At 35.2% G+C, this 18831-nt stretch overlaps 1 protein-coding gene across 2 annotated transcripts; it reads right to left on the bottom strand.

Moving 5' to 3' along the window:
* Positions 1–510: 510 nt before the first annotated feature.
* Positions 511–6984, bottom strand: LOC120082210 (putative RNA polymerase II subunit B1 CTD phosphatase RPAP2 homolog). 2 transcript variants are annotated; one of them, XR_005483091.1, is made up of 8 exons: positions 6816–6984; positions 5707–6326; positions 4583–5263; positions 3928–4118; positions 3568–3831; positions 1918–2076; positions 901–1081; positions 511–809 (listed from the first exon to the last, which is right to left on the bottom strand). XR_005483091.1 is itself a non-coding variant. In XM_039037491.1 (7 exons), exons 2-7 carry the CDS (start codon positions 6293–6295, stop codon positions 977–979), a joined length of 1989 nt encoding a protein of 662 aa, XP_038893419.1. In that variant the 5' UTR covers positions 6296–6326; positions 6816–6984; the 3' UTR covers positions 511–976. The 2 variants fall into 2 exon arrangements, 1 of the variants encoding a protein (XP_038893419.1); XM_039037491.1 differs by having other exon boundaries at positions 511–1081.
* Positions 6985–18831: the final 11847 nt, after the last annotated feature.

Below are 18831 nucleotides of genomic sequence, written 5' to 3'. Positions count from 1 at the left end.
CAAGATTTGGCGATCAAGATTTTATCTCAAAATGTTTCTTCTTTAATATATGAAAAGATACAATATGAAGTTAAGGTGAGAGACATGGAACTTGACAATGTAGTAGAAAAGATAACATTTTAAAAGAAATTAAAGTGTTTAACAACCATTCAAAATAACTTTTCAAGTATATTTTAATCCATTTTTATCAAAATGATTAAAATAAAAATGAGCTTAAAAAAAACTGACATTTATAATTATACTTTAATAAAGGCTCATTTTGCTCGACTCAAGCCCCTATCTTCAGTTAATTGAATTCCTAAAGGAAATATATATATATATATATATATATAATAATATATATTAATATATATATATATATATATAATTATAATAAATCTATAAAATATATTATAAACTTTTTTCTCTCATTCTTTCATTTTGAAGCCTTTGACGTTTTACCAAAAGAAATATATTCCTCATATCAGATCCTTTAATTTGTATTAAATTAATAATAATAACATATTTACATGATGAAAATTGAAATTCTACTCCATAAAAATCAGCATCCTCCACTGACCACTCCACCCCTCAAACTTTTGGCATCTTTAAGCATAAAGCATAATAATGACCGTTTCAGACTAAAAACTCAAAAAGAGTCGAACAAAGAAACATGTTATCTAGAACTGAGATGTTCCAAAATAACAGAATACAAAATCACCTCAAATGGCACATTGACCACACCTGTTTATAAGCAGTCCCCTTAAAGAAAATGTTTGCGTAGCTTGGAACAACTAATTCTCCCCAAAAGAAATACCTAGAGAATCTACCTGTAAAAACAGTACATGCACGATTACCGACTACTTTGTACTGTGAATCGGATTCGCTGGGAACTGGTCATTAATATGATCTGGAACTTACACTAGTACCACCCCAGAAATTTGAACCGGCCTTAGAGTGTGATGATATTTATGTTGGAGATGTTGGTTCTAATTTTTTAGGCATCATTCTCACCTGAAAATTGAGCTATTCGACCAAGCGGTAATATATGATCTTTCATAACCTCGTATTCGTCGGATCGTATCTGAGCACGATCAAGCACCTATGTACGTGACAGTGAGAGCAGGATGTTAAAGTATACCCAAACTTAAGAATCGAGGAATATGGCATTTCATAAAAAATTCTGTCCGCGGTTAGTTTTAATATACAAATACTCTTCGTGATCAATCACTTATGCTACACAAGAGCATGAAATGAACTTTAGAGGTCCTCATTAAACTATATAATAGCATTTTCCCGAGAACTAAACATTACAACGGTACAGCTTTCAATTTTCGGATTGAAAGAGGAAAATCCAGCAGTAAAATCAAGAAACCAATATCTGTCTTAAAAAATAAAATGAAATAAAATTGACAACACAAATATTTATTTCTCGAGTAACGATGCTTTCATAGGTTTGACTGAAAAAAAAAATGAATATAGAAGCAAGCACAAAAGTAGAAGAAAGAATGCAGATGCCAAAAGATGAAGAAAGTTAAAACTACAAAAGTGCTTTAATTGTAAAGGACAATAAATAGTAATATTTTTATGGAATATTGATCAGAAAAAGTATGTGCGACAATTTCAACATCCTAATGTGATTTCCTCGAAACGAAAAAATTCCAGCCAAGGAGAGGAATAAGAGCATGTCAACAACTAATTTTCATTTAGCATTTTAAAATGAGCACAAACAAGTTGATTTGATATCAATTCTACACATACAATTCAAAATCTCCTAGTATACAGTTTTAGAACTTATCATTAGCTAACTGATAAATAAAGCACGTTTTAGATCATCTAACTTATCAATTTTTACTCTTAAACTGCTTCTTTAACATTCATCTCAACACAGAGGATTCATTAATAAGCAAGAGGGCAGAGATTTATAGGTAGCCAAACCTTGTGATACAGACTTCTACTATTTGACATGTGGGAGGCAAGTGAAGGAATCTGGCAAACAGATAAAGCTTCTATAAATAAGAGAACAATTACTTGCCACTGCTTCATTCTGAATGCTGGAAGTGCATCAAGGAAAGTCATGGTGTCTAACAAGTGTCCCTGCACAAGAACATAAATAAACGTCACTCATATGCCAAAGTTGGGTTAACAGTATCCTTCTCTCATGATGTATAAGACCTTCCAAAATCAAGGGAATGCCTTCTAAATTCAAAATTCCATGCAAATTCCGTCCAGTCTTCAACAATAACAATATAATTGAAACCACAAGCCAAAAAACCAAGTTTAAAGAGGAGATCGGGATACCTCAATTCCTCCCCACCCAAATCACAAAACCGATGATGCCCTGTTTTAAATGATACCAGCACCTGCCTTAAAAATAAAGAAGAGGATCTAGAAGAAGACAGCCCAGCTTTCTGTGAGCCAATCTAAAATCATCAACTTTTTTATCTCCTTGTGCCATGGAAAGCACAATCGTGAATCACTGCAACCATTTCAAGAGTATAGCAATCGTTTACAGCTTTCATGTTCCCAATAACCTAAATCTCCAAGACGGCAATGACTCTGTCCACTTTTGATTGTTTTATGGACATCATTTTATCTACTGTGTTTTTGGTGCAAATTTAAGCATCCTTTAACTTATTATAGCTCATCTTTTTTTAATTAATCACCCATTGGTGTTGAGGTTTTCCCCCATTATTTCATCAATCAATGAAATGTTTTCTTCAAAAAAGGAGGGGAAAAAAGGAAAGAGCAGCTAGGAGTAGGATCAGAAAAGTCCCACAATTTTCCTCTGAACTTTCTCAAGAATCAGTTACCATCCTTTTGATTTACCCTTATAGGTAGGACTGACTACTTACTTCATGGGTCAAATCTCGAACTTTGAAGTAAAATAAAATGTAAGAGTTAGTCAATTCCTAGTTCCTACGACCCATTGATACCTGTAGGCTGTAACTATGGTCTTGGCTAGCTAATTTTCAAAAGTGAGAGCTTCAAAAAATCCAAAATGGAAAAGCAAATTCTGCAGTTGCACCATGGTGAGATGAGATCCTCCAAGCAAAAAAACAATAGGATAACATCCATATACAGCAAGTTGAAGACAAGAATGTTCCCTCTTTCCATTTTAGATATTGTCTATTGCTGTCTCCAACAATGCATTCATATCCAGAATAAGCTTATAATTAGCCAAATTTGGAGAATGAAGCCTCTTCTAGGACTACTAAGGTACATTGAATCAAGGATGCAGCAAAACAACTACCCTTCAAAACCTCTATCGAAAACCGTATTCAACAAAGCCTTAAACCTCAAGAGAATCCAATTCAACATTCACTCCTACCTCCCATGAGCATTTTCCAAAAACTAGATCAAGATGGCAGTGTCTTGAAGTATCAAAACCAAGAATTGCCATAGCTACTAAATATAAATGATACCCACTCCTCTGGGGAATGGTGCCAGTGTAGCACAGATACTAAAATATACATATATATCAACACAAAATAAGCCCGGCATATATGCAAACTAATGTAAGTTCTCAATTATCACAAACAAAGAATATTGAGAGAAAAAGACGATGTCATGAATATTCATCATTACCATCCCATGCTCCAAACTTGATATTGGAGTTGACAGCTTAAGTTCAGAAGCAAGTCCAGGTATTGACCGTGTTAGACATCCAGCAAGTGTTTGCTTAATTTCAGAAGATCGGCCATCAGCAGAGACAATTTTCCTTGGATACTCCTTCCCATCAATGTATAGAAATTCCTCATGGAACTTATCATCTTTTCCATAAATGTAGGCCAGTGAAGATGATGTTATCCATGCAAAGATTGCCATCCACATGGTTGCAAAAGAAGATAACTGGGAAAAAAAAAACAAGGTAAATGTGGTGGGGAAAAAATATATATCTTTAGGTTATGAAGAGAAGGTATGTCCAAAAAAAGAAAAGGAGATTACAGTTAGGCTGAAACCCTCTGGAGGCGCATCATACCAAGAGTCATTGGGATCAAACAGATCAGAACGTAATACCCCAAGTTTGTTAGACTTCTCTGAGGATGAATGTGGTTCAGATGCGTTGACAGGATTAGTAGATGCTTCTTCATTACCATCATTTGGACGCGGCAGTATAATAATTCCAGCTTCAGACACTGAATATTACAAACAACCAAGCATAAAGAATAACTATATGAAGTTTCTTCTAGTGAGGTATTACAAAGAACAGAACACAGAAGGAAAAATTATATGAGTAACCATCTAGTTCATATTCATACAGCAACTCTCTTTTTTTGGATAAGAAACAATTTTATATTCAGACAGCAACTTTATAACCACTAAAGCCACTGTTTGTGTTTTTGTAGGATGAAGTTTCAATGTTCCAAGGAAAAAGAATGAAGAGAAGGGGATGATAATATATTTGCTAATAGCCAATGGAAACGCAACAAAAATTAAATCTCTGATTGGTTTATACATCAATATAGGGAACACTAGAACTGAGCTCATCTTAAGGCCAACACCAGACAAGAACTATAATCTTAACACCAGACAAGAAATATAATCTTTGTAGCATATAGTACAATAATTAACCTCAACCATCATGCATAGAGTAGATTACCTGCATCAGAGACCTCATTTTGCCCAGAAGAAATTGCTTCAGCTGCCTGGGTCAGTGCCATTGCACAGGCTTCAGCAGATTCAACCCGTAATAGGTCCCCATTATCATTGTCAGAATTTACCAAATTTCTTGTGATTCTGGAACATTCCTTTTTCTTCCCCATTTCTCTGACCTCTGGAAGGTTTATAATACTGGTGTCAACAGTCTTTTCATCTGCCCAAGTTACAGAGCGATGTAGGTTTTTCTTGCCTGGTTGTTTAAGGGAGGATTTGATCTCAGTTCCACTAAGATCATTGGATCCACCTCTTGGTTCTTCTGTCATTAAATTGCAATTAGTATTGCACTGATTTGAAGTTGAAGGAGCATCAGACAAATTATTAGTACTTTCTTTGGTGGCTGATACTTTAGTCCTTTCTTTGGATCCTCTTGCCTTACGTCCAACACTGTTTTTTGTGGGAGCTGGAGCATGTGGGGTTTCCAAAATGGTAAATTGGTCTTTTGATTCTTTACCACAGAGTTCTCCAGTTTGTATCTTTGAATCAGTATCAAAAGCCATCTCTTTCAAACCAGATGATATCTTTGATACACTATACTCTTCATCTGTTAGAATAGTACTCGTGAAGGAGAGGTCGCTGAAGAAATCCTTTCCACCACCCAATGGCTTAATTTTAGCTTTAGAACCTAAAACAGTGCACCAAAACTCAATTAAACTAACAGGAGGAAATAAAACACTGTTTCACTTTCTTTTTTTCTTTTTTCTTGGGTTTTCTAAGTATGCTTTTTTTTCTCTTCGATTTTTCTCATAGGGACATCCCAATAATGCATTAGATTCGAAAAGAATCGAATTTAACAATGAAACACAGCAAGTTGCGGGCATAGCATAGTAGACAAAGTTCAATGCTAAACGTTCAGCATTAGACCCTATGACGGCATACTTAAACTCCCTTTAACCACCCATGCAAATAAATCTACAATTCCACTTCTCCATTTTAGCATTCTAAGAACATTTTCCCTTTTGCTAGGAACATCTTTTGAATGCATAAGTTTCTCCAATATGGAATTCAACAACCAAACACAAAAAAGTTTGGCATACAGAGAAGAAATAAATGGAAAAAAAAAGTTACCATCCTTGGATTCTTTCCCATCCTTGCTGGGCAAAGTCATAATTTTATGATCTCTGTGCGGCACATAGCCTTCAATTGCATTTGATGGACCCATCCACTCTTCAATGGGAACTTCTCCAGTATTGCTTTCTATATTCTCCTGAATTTCAAGCCCTAAATCACAATTATTCCCCACATTTTCCTTAGAATCCAAACTCAGATTCTCAAACAGTCTAAGAATTTCTTTAAGTTTCTCGGGATTCATAACCGAACATCTCTCATTTTGCAATCTCCCAGAAAAGGCACGGCTGTTAATGAGGCAAGTGGAAGAGCAGTACTTATACGTCTCTTGTAAATCATACACCTTATGTTCTTTCAATGAAATTCTGTACCGGCCTCTCCTAGTGTTATCAGACGACAAATTAGAATGGCATAACGGATACCCACAGAGGTTTGCAATAGACCGCTCAGTCACCACATCTTCATAGTCACTCCGAGACATCAGAGACCCAGCTGCAAATAGCTGGTTCTCATTTTGAATGCCCTCAAGGAGTGCAAGCTGCAATTTATATACTGTGTCTTTGATCAAAACAGATTGATTCTTTGCCATTGGGAAAATTCCTCAATATTGCCTCACTTTCCTGAAAGTGAAATGAAAATTTAACATTCATCAGCGCCGGATAAAGATTAAACGTCTCAACATTGTATGAAACAGTCGAACAACAAAGATAAGCACCATAAAGAGATTAGCTAATTTCTATCCATATAGCTCCGCTCCATTTAAACTAGGAAAGGAATCACGCTATAGACTTGATGAAAAAAAATCTATACTTTCATACAATTCCATGAATTTATACTTCGTACATTACAACATATTTAGAACATCTCAGACAAGCACAAGAACAAAACTACAAGTTCTTTACTCGATCCTCCGAGCAAACCGACAATCTACACCGAGTCAAGGAGGAAAGTTATGTAAGTAACAGCAGATGTTGATAACAAAGACTCTGCATATGGCGCCTCAAGAGAAGAACATGCCAGTGAAATTCGGAGAGATTTCAACAGAACAAGAGAGAGAGAGAAATACTACGAGAAGCAAAAACAGGGAATTGGAAGATGAACCATCAGACCTAATGGAAATGGATGCCGGTAGTGGATAGACTATACACCGAATGAACTGCGCCGCCGAGCCGGTCGCCGCTGCCGGAGAAGACGACGACGCGAAATCGTGAGGAGAGGCAAACGTTGGAAAACGTTTCTAAACTTTGCAGGTCGGTTCGAGGGTTTTATTTTACTTCCAGGAGACTTATTTTGCATTTGAGAGTTGAGACCCCACCTACGATTATTTAATTTGAAATTTTAAAAAGAAAAAAATATGTTTAAAAAAATGAAAATGCTTATAAATAGAAAAATTCCTTCAAAAGTTTTTTTTTTACTTTTGAAACTTTTTGCTATAAAATACAAATATTTTTAAATAGATTCCTTTAAAATACCATTTTATTTGTATTTGGTGAATTTAAATTTAATCATTCAAAATTAATATATTTCTGACCTTTATTGATAAAAGGCATATAAATAATAAAAAAAACATAGATAGAAAAAATGTCAATTTATTTATAAGAAGTAGCAAAAAAAATATTGATAGATATTGAGTGTATTTATCAACTCACTTTTATCCGTTTCTATCATTAATAGACATTGATGGGTTTCTATCAGCTTCTATAAAAAAATATTAAAAGTTTACTATTTTATGTAAATAACTTTCTTATTTTTCTATTTTTGAAAATCTTCCTATAAAAACTAGAAAAATTAACCATAAATTAGTAATATGGACTAAATTTAAAATTTATTGATACTTGAAAAGGACTAAAATTAGATATTTAAAAATAAAATGATTAAAATTAAATAAATCCCTAAGTACATAAATCACATGGTATTTTAATTTTGAAAATATCATGAATTTTACTTTTAAAAGTGTCGACTTTTTAATTTTATGTTTTCTAAGCCCTTAAATATCTAATCTTTTTAAAAGTTGAGAACTAAATACAAGCCAATTTTAAAATCCAAAATATATTTTGAGGAAGAAATATTTTGCCATCGTAGTTTGATTTTTTTTTTCCCTTTTTATAACCCCATCAGTGCTTATTTTCATTAGGTACACTTGTAAATAATAGCTAAGAAAATTAGTTACATAATTAAATTGGGTTTATTGTAGATTTAACAAAAATAAGTTTTAAAAATTAGATCCATTGTCTAGACTTGTTATTTTTTTGTAAAAATAGCCAAAAAAAAAAAAAAAAAACAAACAAACTCAACCCACACGATACACCTGATACTCTTGAAATACACTTGATACATTGTTGATGCACACTTGAACTATCGACAGACGCTTGATCTACTTGATAAACTATTGATATACGATTGAAAATGACTAGTTATTTAAGTGTTTTTAAAAAATTCACAAAAATGATTTTTTTGAAAAACACTTTTTTCTCTAGTTATTCCAAATACGTCCAAATTATGAAAATAAGTATGGTAAATTGAGTGTTATTGAGCTTTAGATTGAATCTTATCAGTCTATTGTACATTTATAATGAAAGAAATAACATCATTCAAAAAGGAAAACTACAAAAGGGATAAAAAAAAAATATACATATAGTAAATACCAAAATTAAAGTGAGTAATAACTCATATTGTTGCAAACAAAAAAATACCAAAAGTATACAAATTAATGGGAAAAAAAATATACAACTGATATACTTCAAATGTGGTATATTAGTTTATTGATATATCAAAAAATGTGGGTTTGTTAAAAAGGCAAAATTGGAATACGGAATAAACGAAAAATTAAATTTGAGAATTTTGTCATATTTACAATTTTTCATATGTCAAAGGCAAGCCCCTGATTATGTATTTTGGATTTGCCATCCTTTGCAAATTTCCAATTAAATTTCTTACTAATTGTTTTTATACGATTAGTTCCACATTGAAATAAATGTTATCTAACACAACAAAACTTGTTATGCACGATGTTATAGTAATTCTAAGAATATCAGAGATAAACACAAAAAGATAAAGCACGAATAAAAACACAAAATTTGGTAAACCAGTTCGACGCGATATCACCTGTGTTTAGGAAGCAGTGTGCCTAAGAAAGATAATTTCACTAATATAACGTCAAGCAATTACAATGTTGTATAAATAAATGACAATGACGTCACAAAATAAATTACTTCTTGAATGATAACTTACGCTCCCCTAAGTGTAAGAATATTGTTAAACGATCAATTAGACTCCCCCCTAAATATGAGACTCCTTCAACCTAGACTTTTATCTTTCCACTTTTTAATGAAGATCGCTTCACTTGGAAAACTTAGGCTCCACCTTATTACTAGGGTATAGTGTATGCCCTAGTTTATTGTGATTTTGTACTTTATTTGTATTGTACATTAGGCTCCCTAAGCTTTAGGACAAGTGGGAGATTGTTGGGATTGGTGTCCTAAATCTCCTTATAATCTGGTAGTTTGTAAACTTCATACAAAAATGTTGTTATTAATAAAATAAGTATTATTTTATAAGTATATACTCAATCCAATACTATCCTAGGTTATTTTATGTAATTTAAACAACTATGTAGAGACATACAAGTGGATCTTGTTTAAATAATAACATAAACGATTTGTAATAGATGGATAAGGTTGGGTATCTTATCCTGATGACACTACGGATATGACCCGCTTTGTAGGTATTACAAGTGTTGTAAAGTTCTACAAATGATCTGATCCTGATCATTCATGTCGAGACATGTGAGTGGGAGTATCTTATACAAAGAGTTTGTATAAGATCAGACCACGAAATGATTAGTCTTTTTATATAACACCGTTAATAATAGAGATTTACATTTCACTAGGATGACCATAAGTGACATGACTTGAATCTTGAGTGAGTTGTGAACTTTTACTTATGAAGGCGGTCATTTGATTTGTATGGGTGAGAGTGGTCAAATTGCCAACTTAATAAGCCTACCATTTTGGGGATTCGTCTGACTAGAAAGCTGGGAACATAGCTACATGAGATGGAATTCACCCCTTCCTCGATGCAGGGGCAAGTAGATAAATTGCTCCTTTAAGGGTTAATTCCGGGGCTTGAACATAGTGGCCACACCCTCTCTTGGCCCAAGTGGGACTTGGTCATAGTTGGACTATGACTTATTGTTCATTAGAGGGATCAGTGGCACTTAAGGAGTTAAATGTAACTATAGAGGCAAAACAGTAATTTTGACCCAGTTGTACTTACGAGCAATTTGTGAAGGGTCATCGCACTATTGATTGGTTATATCCAATAGACATAGAAATATATCTGTATTGCGAATAGTGCAGCTGTTAATCTTTAGTGGAATGGTCAGTAGTTAATGGATGTTGGGTAATTTAATTAAAGAGTTGAATTAATTATCCAAGTACGGAACTTCAATCTACAAGTCCATAAGGTCCCCTCTATAGCTCAACAGGAATTTAATTGAGAATTATTTTTAGATTAATTTGAAGTGTTCAAATTAATTGAGGGGATTAATTATATATGATATAATTAATTAAATTAATTATATATGTGATATAATTAATATAATATATGTGATACATTATAATATAAGGTAGTATGAGAGAAATTTGAATATGATTCAAATACTAATTATATGCATGAGATTCATGTGATTAAATTTAATATAAATATGATTTATATTAAATACCATAATTAGGTTGAAAGGAATTAAATATTTGAGTATGATTCAAATATTAATTATATGAATTAGATTCATATAGTTGAATTTAATATAAATGTGACTTATATTAAATGTCATGTATTATTGAGAGAAATTAAAACTATAGATTAGATTGTATTTGATACAATATAAAACTATGGGTTATATGTTATATGGTGGTTCTAACTCTGCAGACTATCTCATATTGATCGTGCAGTGAAAAGGGTGATCTTCTTCTTCCACATTTGGTGGATCTAACTCTGCAGACTATCTGGATTCACCCTGCACAGAAAAGTATAGAGAAGAAAAAGTTCTTCTCCTCCCTCTCCTCCTCTCCATCTTCTTCCTTCCTCCAAAACCCTTAGGCAAAGCCCACATCTCCTGCCATTCTCAATCCTTAAGGAGAATATATGAGGCTCCGTTTGGTTCGTGTCCCTTTTGGAGAAGGAGATTCGTTCGTGTCTTTGTTCGATGGAGTTTTTGAAGAAATAGTTCTTCAAAGGTGAGTTTTTTCTCTCTCTTTCTTATAGAAAGCATGATGTAAGTTTTATTTAGAATGCATAATCTTTCTTTCTTTTAATTACGTAATTCTGATTTTCTGTGAAAAACAAAAATTGGGACAATCTCCGCAATCCGCTACGTAAACCTTCAATGGTTTTCCCTACACCCCTAAGTATAAGAATCCCTTTTCAATGAACAATATAGAATGAATAAAAAAAGATCAAACAACCAACTCTAGATCGATAGTAAACTCTCACTTCACAATCAAAGGATTGACATATACGGAAGACTTCTCTCCCCACAACCTCACAAAAGCAGTACAACGTTCTTCAAAGGTGTAACCATAAAACTTCAGCAAAAACATCCATATATATGCATGACATATAAAGAAAGATCAAAATGAAACATGCATTCTCACCACTGGAAATGAAATAATCCTTGAGGAATATGGAAACCATTATTTTCCATAAAGGAAACTATATTCTACAGAATTGCAATTCAAGTGACAAACTAAAAGACAATTCAAAGGACAAATCAAACAATATTTCGATGAACATCTATCAAAGCAACCTTAAAAAATATTGTCAACCCAAAAACTCTAACTCACATGGGCAGTTTGAATTTAAAGAGAAATTACTCTACTTTTCAAGTAAAATGAAATAATTAACCATCAAATTATTCATATATATAAATGGGGAGGGGACAGGAAACGGGACGAGAAATGATTCCCCATCCTCGTCTCTATTTAGACTACAATGAATTTTTCCTCCATCCCTCGCCCCTGTAGAGGCAGGTTCTTATGGAAAAGTGGACATCTCCATATTTTAATATTAGATATATTACTGACATAGTATATTAATGATGTTGATATACTTGATATAAATTAGACAAGCGAAAATAAATCTGTTTGATCTTGAACTTTTAAAAGTGTATAATAAAGATTGAGGACTTATGAAACACAAAATTAGGAGTTGAGGACCTATTAGGCACTTTTGATTTGATTTGATTCTGCTTGGTTTATTATTGATTAATTATCCATTTTTTGTCTTTTTTTTTCTCCAAATTTTAGTGTTATATTTCTGCTTGTGTGTTCGAATGGGCCCTTTTCATTATTTTCAAATTAAAATGGGTGCGATTTATATATATATATATATATATATATATTATATATATTTATATATATATATATTATATAAATTTAAGTTGGACATCTTTTTATCTAACATTTTTAAATTACTAACATATATGAAACATAATAGTTAGTGTTATAGGTAATTTCGGAACAACAAAAGGTTAAAGTCAAGATTGAACCAAGAGAGTTCTAGCTAAAAAAGGGGCCAAAATTGGTTAAGGATGAAGGATCTCTTAATGAAGAGTTCCATGAGTGCGTTAGATCGCTCCAATTTCACCGTGACCGAATACACCATATACATTCAAACGCACAGTTATGCAAACAAACAGTAATTAATGGCATGCTTTGAACAAGAAATAACAAGGGAGAGAGTTCTTGTACCAGTTGAAGACGCTCTTCAAACTATGGAACTCAACACCGCGGAAGACCTCTACCTGATCAACCAACGCCCAGTAGATGCGTCGACTATAGAAGCACGAACAACCGAATGCAGCAGGGACGACACCACCAGAAAAGAGCCCCAGGTATTCTCGGAGTGAAAACCTAAAGCGTGGTCTTTGGTGAGTTTGGTAGAGGTAGGAGGTAGAACTGATTGTGTAGGTGATAAGCAAGTGGGAGAGAATATGAAGCTATCGCATAGCAAGATGCTTATCGCTTAGAAGAAACTACACGATTGTATAGATTTTATTGAATGGTCATTTAGAAAACAGTGGGTGATCGTTTAGTAAACAACACACATTATACGATCATTTAGGAAAGCTAACCGACCGTTTAGGACTTAGTGTGCGATCGTTTAGGCGATAGGTAGGTGATCGTTTAGGCGTTGGCGACTATCATATAGGCTCTCGAGTTTAAGTGATCAATTACTTTTTCACACCAACACAAACCTTCGATCTTTTTTTCGAACCTTTTTTTGAATGATTCAAAATGAAACAAATTTCATTTTTATTCATCAGTTGCAATTGAAGGATCTCATACCGAGAGTTCCATGAGCGGGCTTAGATCGCTCCGATTTCACAGTGACCGAAAAACAAACGACATACATTCCATACATACAGCTATGCATATTAAACTCATTATCGGCATGCTCAGAATACAATAATTCACAAGGAAAAAGGTTCATACCAAATGAAGACTATCTTCGTATGTCTAAACCCTTAGTAGCAAAAAACCTCGCACCGATCTACCGGCACCCGGCGAGTGTGTCGACTGCAACATTACGATCCGAACGTACACGAACAATGCTGCGGGGATGACACCACCACAAGAGAAACCGAGGTATCCTTGGCGTCAAAAATCCAAAGAGTGGGCTCTGGTGAGTTTGGTCGAGGACGGAGGAGAAGACGTCGTGTAGACAATAAGTAAGTGGGAGATGAACTCTACTATCGTATAACGGAAATGCTTATCGTATAGTAGAGCTACACGATCGTGTAGGAAAAACTGAATGATCATTTAGGAAAGATGTATATGATCGTTTAGAGAACGTGTGAGGTAGAAAATCGTTTAGACAAACGAGCTTCTATCATATAGGCTCTTGCGATCGTTTTCACGGATTATTTTTTGGGCGCGGGCGAATACGAGTGCACGATTGAATGAAATGAAAAAAAATTTCATTGTTTTAATTCGTCGGTTACCATAACTTTCACAGCCCCACTTCCTACGTCCGAACGTGGATCAATCGGTTAATTACCAAATAATTAATCAATTAATTTCATTAATTAATATAATCATATTATATTTATATCCTATAGTTTGATATCATATATCTACTATAGTATTTTCTCCCCTACTTGATAAAAATCATATTTATATCTAATTTCCTCCAAAATAATGTATCTCATACATTTAGCCAATTATATCATATATAATTAACTAATCCAATTATATCATATATAATTGAACTTCCTCTTGTCAATTTGAACACTTCAAATTAACCCAAACACTGGTTCTCGACTTTATCCAAGCTACCCAGGTGACCTAATGGACCTGTGGCTCGAAACTCCAACTGTACGTGAATAGCTGACTAAACTCTTTAGCCACGAGATCCACCATCCGTTAACTGTCAGTGATTCCACTAAAAACCAATAGTTGAACTCTTCTTACCACAAATATATTTCTGTGTCTGTCGGATATAACCAATCAGAAGTACGATGATCCTTCACAGATGCTCGTAAGTACATCTGGGCCAATTTACTGTTTTACCTCTATAGTTACATCTCACTCCTTAAGTACCACTGATTTCTCTAATGAACAATACAACATAGTCCAACTATGTGTGAACACCTCCCAGGCCAAGAGAAGGTGTGTGGCGCCACATCGTTCAAGCCTCGAAATTAGCCCTTAAGGGAGCCATCTATCTACTTACCCCTGCCTCAGGGAAGGAGTGAATTCCATTTTGTGTAGCTGAGTTCCCAACTCCCAAATCAGACGAATCCCCAAAATGGTAGGTTTGAATCGGCAACCTGGCCACTCACACCCATACAAGTCAAAGAACCGCCCTCAATGGCAGGAGTTCTCTCACTCAGGATTGAGGTAATGTTACCTATGGTCATCCTAGTAAGTCTCTGTCATGAATGGTGTTATATAATGAGACGTTAACACTTCGTGATCATGTCTTATACAAACTCTTTGTATAGGACGCCCCTGCTCGTATGTCCCCAACACGAATGATCAGGATCAGACCATCTGTCACAAGTCACAACACTTGTGACCATTCCACAAAGCGGGTCGCGTCCGTAGCATTACCAGGATAAGGTTTCCCTCCTATATCCATTTACTACAGACCATTTTGGTTATCACTCAAGACATGATCCACTTGTATGTCACCACATACATGTGTTGTTTGAAAACGCTGATAAATGATTGATGATGATCTATGCTATGCATAAAATGGTGCGATACTACTGCTAGATAGGCGTTAATTATGGATGTTCACGTAGTATGTCATGCGTTGTCACAAGTTTCCTTATGATGGAACCAAGTGTAATTCCACCACAAGTTTCTCGATGTGATCCAAGGTCGAACACAGGGGCTGTTTTAGGTTATTGTGGTATGTTCGTGATACATGCGACCAGGTTTTTCAATCTTTAAAAATGGGTTTTGTGTACAAGTATATAAAATTGCGGTAAAGTAAATGAAAGCAGTAAAGATGCGATAATGAAAATAAAATACAGTAAACCTAAGCTAGATGATACAAGATAAAGGCTCATGATACACGATGCTAGGGTCAAAGCTGGCTGTGAAGGTTATGCAAAGAACGTGGGATGCGGTGGCATGTCTTATGAACAGAATAGAAAGAGAAAGATAAATAATATAAACAACACAAGTCCCCAATTGCGCTGAAGCTATAAATACGGTTCCGCTCTTCTCTTGGAGTACCCTTTCAGTGATCGGTCGCGCCCCCACATGTCTGTAGTGAGACAAAGAATAACGTAATGAACGCAAGGTTGCTTCCAAGTCTGGAAGTACTACTCACTTTAGTTAACGCATTCTTCTAATCTTCTCTCGATAGATCAGAATGACATCTTCACTTATGCTCTTGCAGGTGAAGATGCCATCTAGCATGCCTTAGCAATACGCATTTTATATCTCTAACACAGATTAAGTACTTGTTTAATTCATATCAACTATCAGGGAGTTAAGAAAAATCATGAAGAAAGTGATTAACGGATGAACAGAAATAGACAGAGAATGGAATATGAAAGCTATCGAAACATTTAATATATCTATTAAGCGTTTGATACATGGTGTGTGAATGAAGAGATAAAGAGAAAGTGAAATACAACGATGAAAGAAATAGAACAGATACAAACAAGCGCCAATGTCTTGGCATCGATTCGATGAAGATCTGCTTGCCGGGTTGGATGGATCTGATGATAGGAAGAGCTTCCCTCTCAGGCTTGCTCAATCGGTAGCAGGGATCTTTACACAGAGCTCAAATCGGGTATTTGGCATAATATAACTGAGACTCACCTCTCGGCCTTGTCTCGTCTTCTTCCCAGATTTCTTCAATTAAGCACTTAGCTTAGCCTTTTTCTCTCAACACTTTAGCAGCAATTCGCCCCGTATCCAGTAGCATAAGTTTTCTTTGAAATCTATGAGGTATTTATAGGTACAGGTCTTTGACTCCGACCTTTTGGTCCCCACTGATTGTTATGGTAATTCTAAAGATGGAGGGATATTATTCCTTCTGTTATGCAATCAGATCGTCAATTCTGTACAACCATTAGTTGTACACGTGTCTCAATCCTCCTTTTTTGTGTTGCTCAACTGCATCTTTCGATTGTGAGTTCGCATGCGATATTGTTTTTATTACCACATGCGGTTGAAAGTCAGCTCTGGATCGACTATCGCATTGCACCATCATTGTGGTAATCATCTCTTCATTGTTGATTGACAGGGGTAATGTGACAGAGATATGTTGATCAGTTTCTCGTGAGCCTTGAGCGCAAACGATGACTTGGTTTCCAGCAAAACAGAGTAAAATTCGGCTTGTCTTCTATCTTTATGATGTTAGTGGGTGTAATTGCGATCATTTATAATTATTGCAATTCTAAGCTAACTTTCATACAATCAGTGCATATACACTAACTTTTGGCCGTAATATCTAGATAAGATGACATAAATAACTTGTATTTCTACAAGTTATCACACCCGCAAATTTAGATATATGCTTGTCCTCAAGCATATCTTCTACTAAGCAATCATGCTCAACTTCTATCCTATATTTTTGCGACGATTGGTTACTCTGAATGTTACATTTAGGCACATTACTTGACATCGCAATTTCCTTCTATCCTTACTAATTCTTAGCCAGCCCTACTTTATTCTTCTATATGACAAAATTCTGCTAAAAAATGCTTTTCTAGTTTTCAAAATAGAATGTTTATCTCTTCTTTGTCAAAACAACTTGATATATCTATATGCGGTGAGCAAAACTTTGCGTCATTTATTTATTTAGAGACTATTGATCATGGTTATACTCTTCGTTTTGGCTTATCCCCACGGGTGTCATGCGGACATCCAACTACGGTTGTGTGCCAATTTCAATTTTAACTCATGACTTTCAAAGGAGTTGTCTCTTGCATTCTTTTATTTTTTTTCTTTCCATACTGCATTGTTCTTGGAAACCCACCTTCGTTTTGGCTTGCTCCTACGGATGTCATACAAACATCCAACTACGAGCAGGCTCCTTTCACAACTAAACTCTTATCAGGTTGGGACAATTTTGAGGTTTTCCCTTGCGCTGACATTGGAGTTTTGCAATTTTATTATTCTTTTTTTATTTTTTTTTATGAATAATGGATGCATTTTCTTAAATATTACATACTCTTGATCTTATCTGCTCAGACCTTCCCCACCCCCAAATTTAAAGGTGAGCAAGGTTCTCATTGCGTTGTTTGGATAGATTAGATAAACACTTAGAAGAAAATTTCAAAAAGAAGGTTTGAGCAGAACTTTGAAAGATAAAAGGTAAAGTGCTGCTAAACTAAGAATTAACTAAGTGTTAGTCAGAATTTACCAAGTATAGGAAATGTTTCTAAGTATAAACATATAATACATCATAGCAACGCAATGAAGATCGTAACAATAAAAGATTAAGAACATCACAAAAATTAACAAAGGAAGATAAAAAAAAAAAAGAGGCACAGGCAAAAAGTAGGGTGAATCATGTACTCTAATTGTATTGAATATTAACAAAGTGTACAAATAAGTATAATTGAACGAAATAAAAAAAATTCTGTTGCCTGTACAAGAGTCAAAGAATTTGATTAACTTACAAAGAATAAATGAATTGAATACAAAATTTGAATGGTCGCATAAAAAAAAATAATATTAGAAGAAAGTGTAAATATTAAGGTTCGCAGGGGGATCTGGCGGGGGATGTTGAGGTGGTGTAGATGAAGCGTCATCAAACAATAAGTGCTGCCTTAGATGCGGAGGCACCATCGAACCATGCAAATATGCGGTGAGAAAATTAAAATACTCTTGATTACGCTCCGCTATCTGTCTTTGGTTCAAGAAGATCCTATACATACTGCACTGCATATTGATGAGTGCCTCCCTTGAAGTTACAGTACTGCGTTGAATCTCATTAATGCGCTCCATTACTACCTCAAAGCGTTGATTGAAGAAGTGTTGCTATTGAGAGACAAGCTTCTGCTGTTGAGAGAAGAGGGTTCTCATTTCAGCTAACTCAGCAGCCATGAAGGTGAAGGATGGTTGTGCCTGCGATGTCTCGCCAACATCGTTTTGGGGTTGGGCAGAGGTGCCTTCACCCAAATCGTGTGGGTCATCAACATGTGACGGTGGAATGGTGGGTTGCGGTGATGAAGCTGATGGTGAGGTAGGGGCTGCTGGATAAATAATAGGAGATTCGGGGACAAGAAGGGGTTTGTAAAATGTTCGTGTAAGGGGGAAGAGGGATGCGCTCTCGGGCTCGGAGGGCTTGGAGGCTGGATAACTAATGGGAGAGGGTCCATAGGTTCCAGATCTTGCGTTGGTGACTCCTGAACCTTCTCTTTTCCCTTATCTTCTCTTCACTCTCTTTTGGGCCTTGGTTCGTGAGGTGCATTCAAATCAATCGTAGGCCTCTTTGCTGGTAACTTGGGGCAGTGGGGAGAATCTTTGAGGAGCATCCCCAAGATTTTTATGTTGATGAGGCCGTGGACTTCTAGCATGGGCTCCTCATCAATGCCTACACCCGTAGATAGGCATAGACTTGAAATGATCCACGGGAAGAAATACTGCCTCCGAA

Source organism: Benincasa hispida, chromosome 1 (genome assembly GCF_009727055.1).
Source record: "Benincasa hispida cultivar B227 chromosome 1, ASM972705v1, whole genome shotgun sequence".
Taxonomy (NCBI): Eukaryota; Viridiplantae; Streptophyta; class Magnoliopsida; order Cucurbitales; family Cucurbitaceae; genus Benincasa; species Benincasa hispida.
Note: the sequence above shows the minus strand (reverse complement) of the source record. Positions and strands in the feature narration are given on the sequence as shown.

What these genes read in the sequence shown, in the direction of transcription:
- LOC120082210 (XM_039037491.1), bottom strand. Translation starts at nt 6,295, where the DNA reads ATGGCAAAGAATCAATCTGTTTTGATCAAAGACACAGTATATAAATTG. An exon ending in TGGGAAAGAATCCAAGGATG is followed by an intron (nt 5,264 to 5,706) that starts GTAACTTTTTTT and finishes GCACTGTTTTAG; the next exon opens with GTTCTAAAGCTAAAATTAAG. An exon ending in CAGAGGGTTTCAGCCTAACT is followed by an intron (nt 3,832 to 3,927) that starts GTAATCTCCTTT and finishes TTTTTTTCCCAG; the next exon opens with TTATCTTCTTTTGCAACCAT.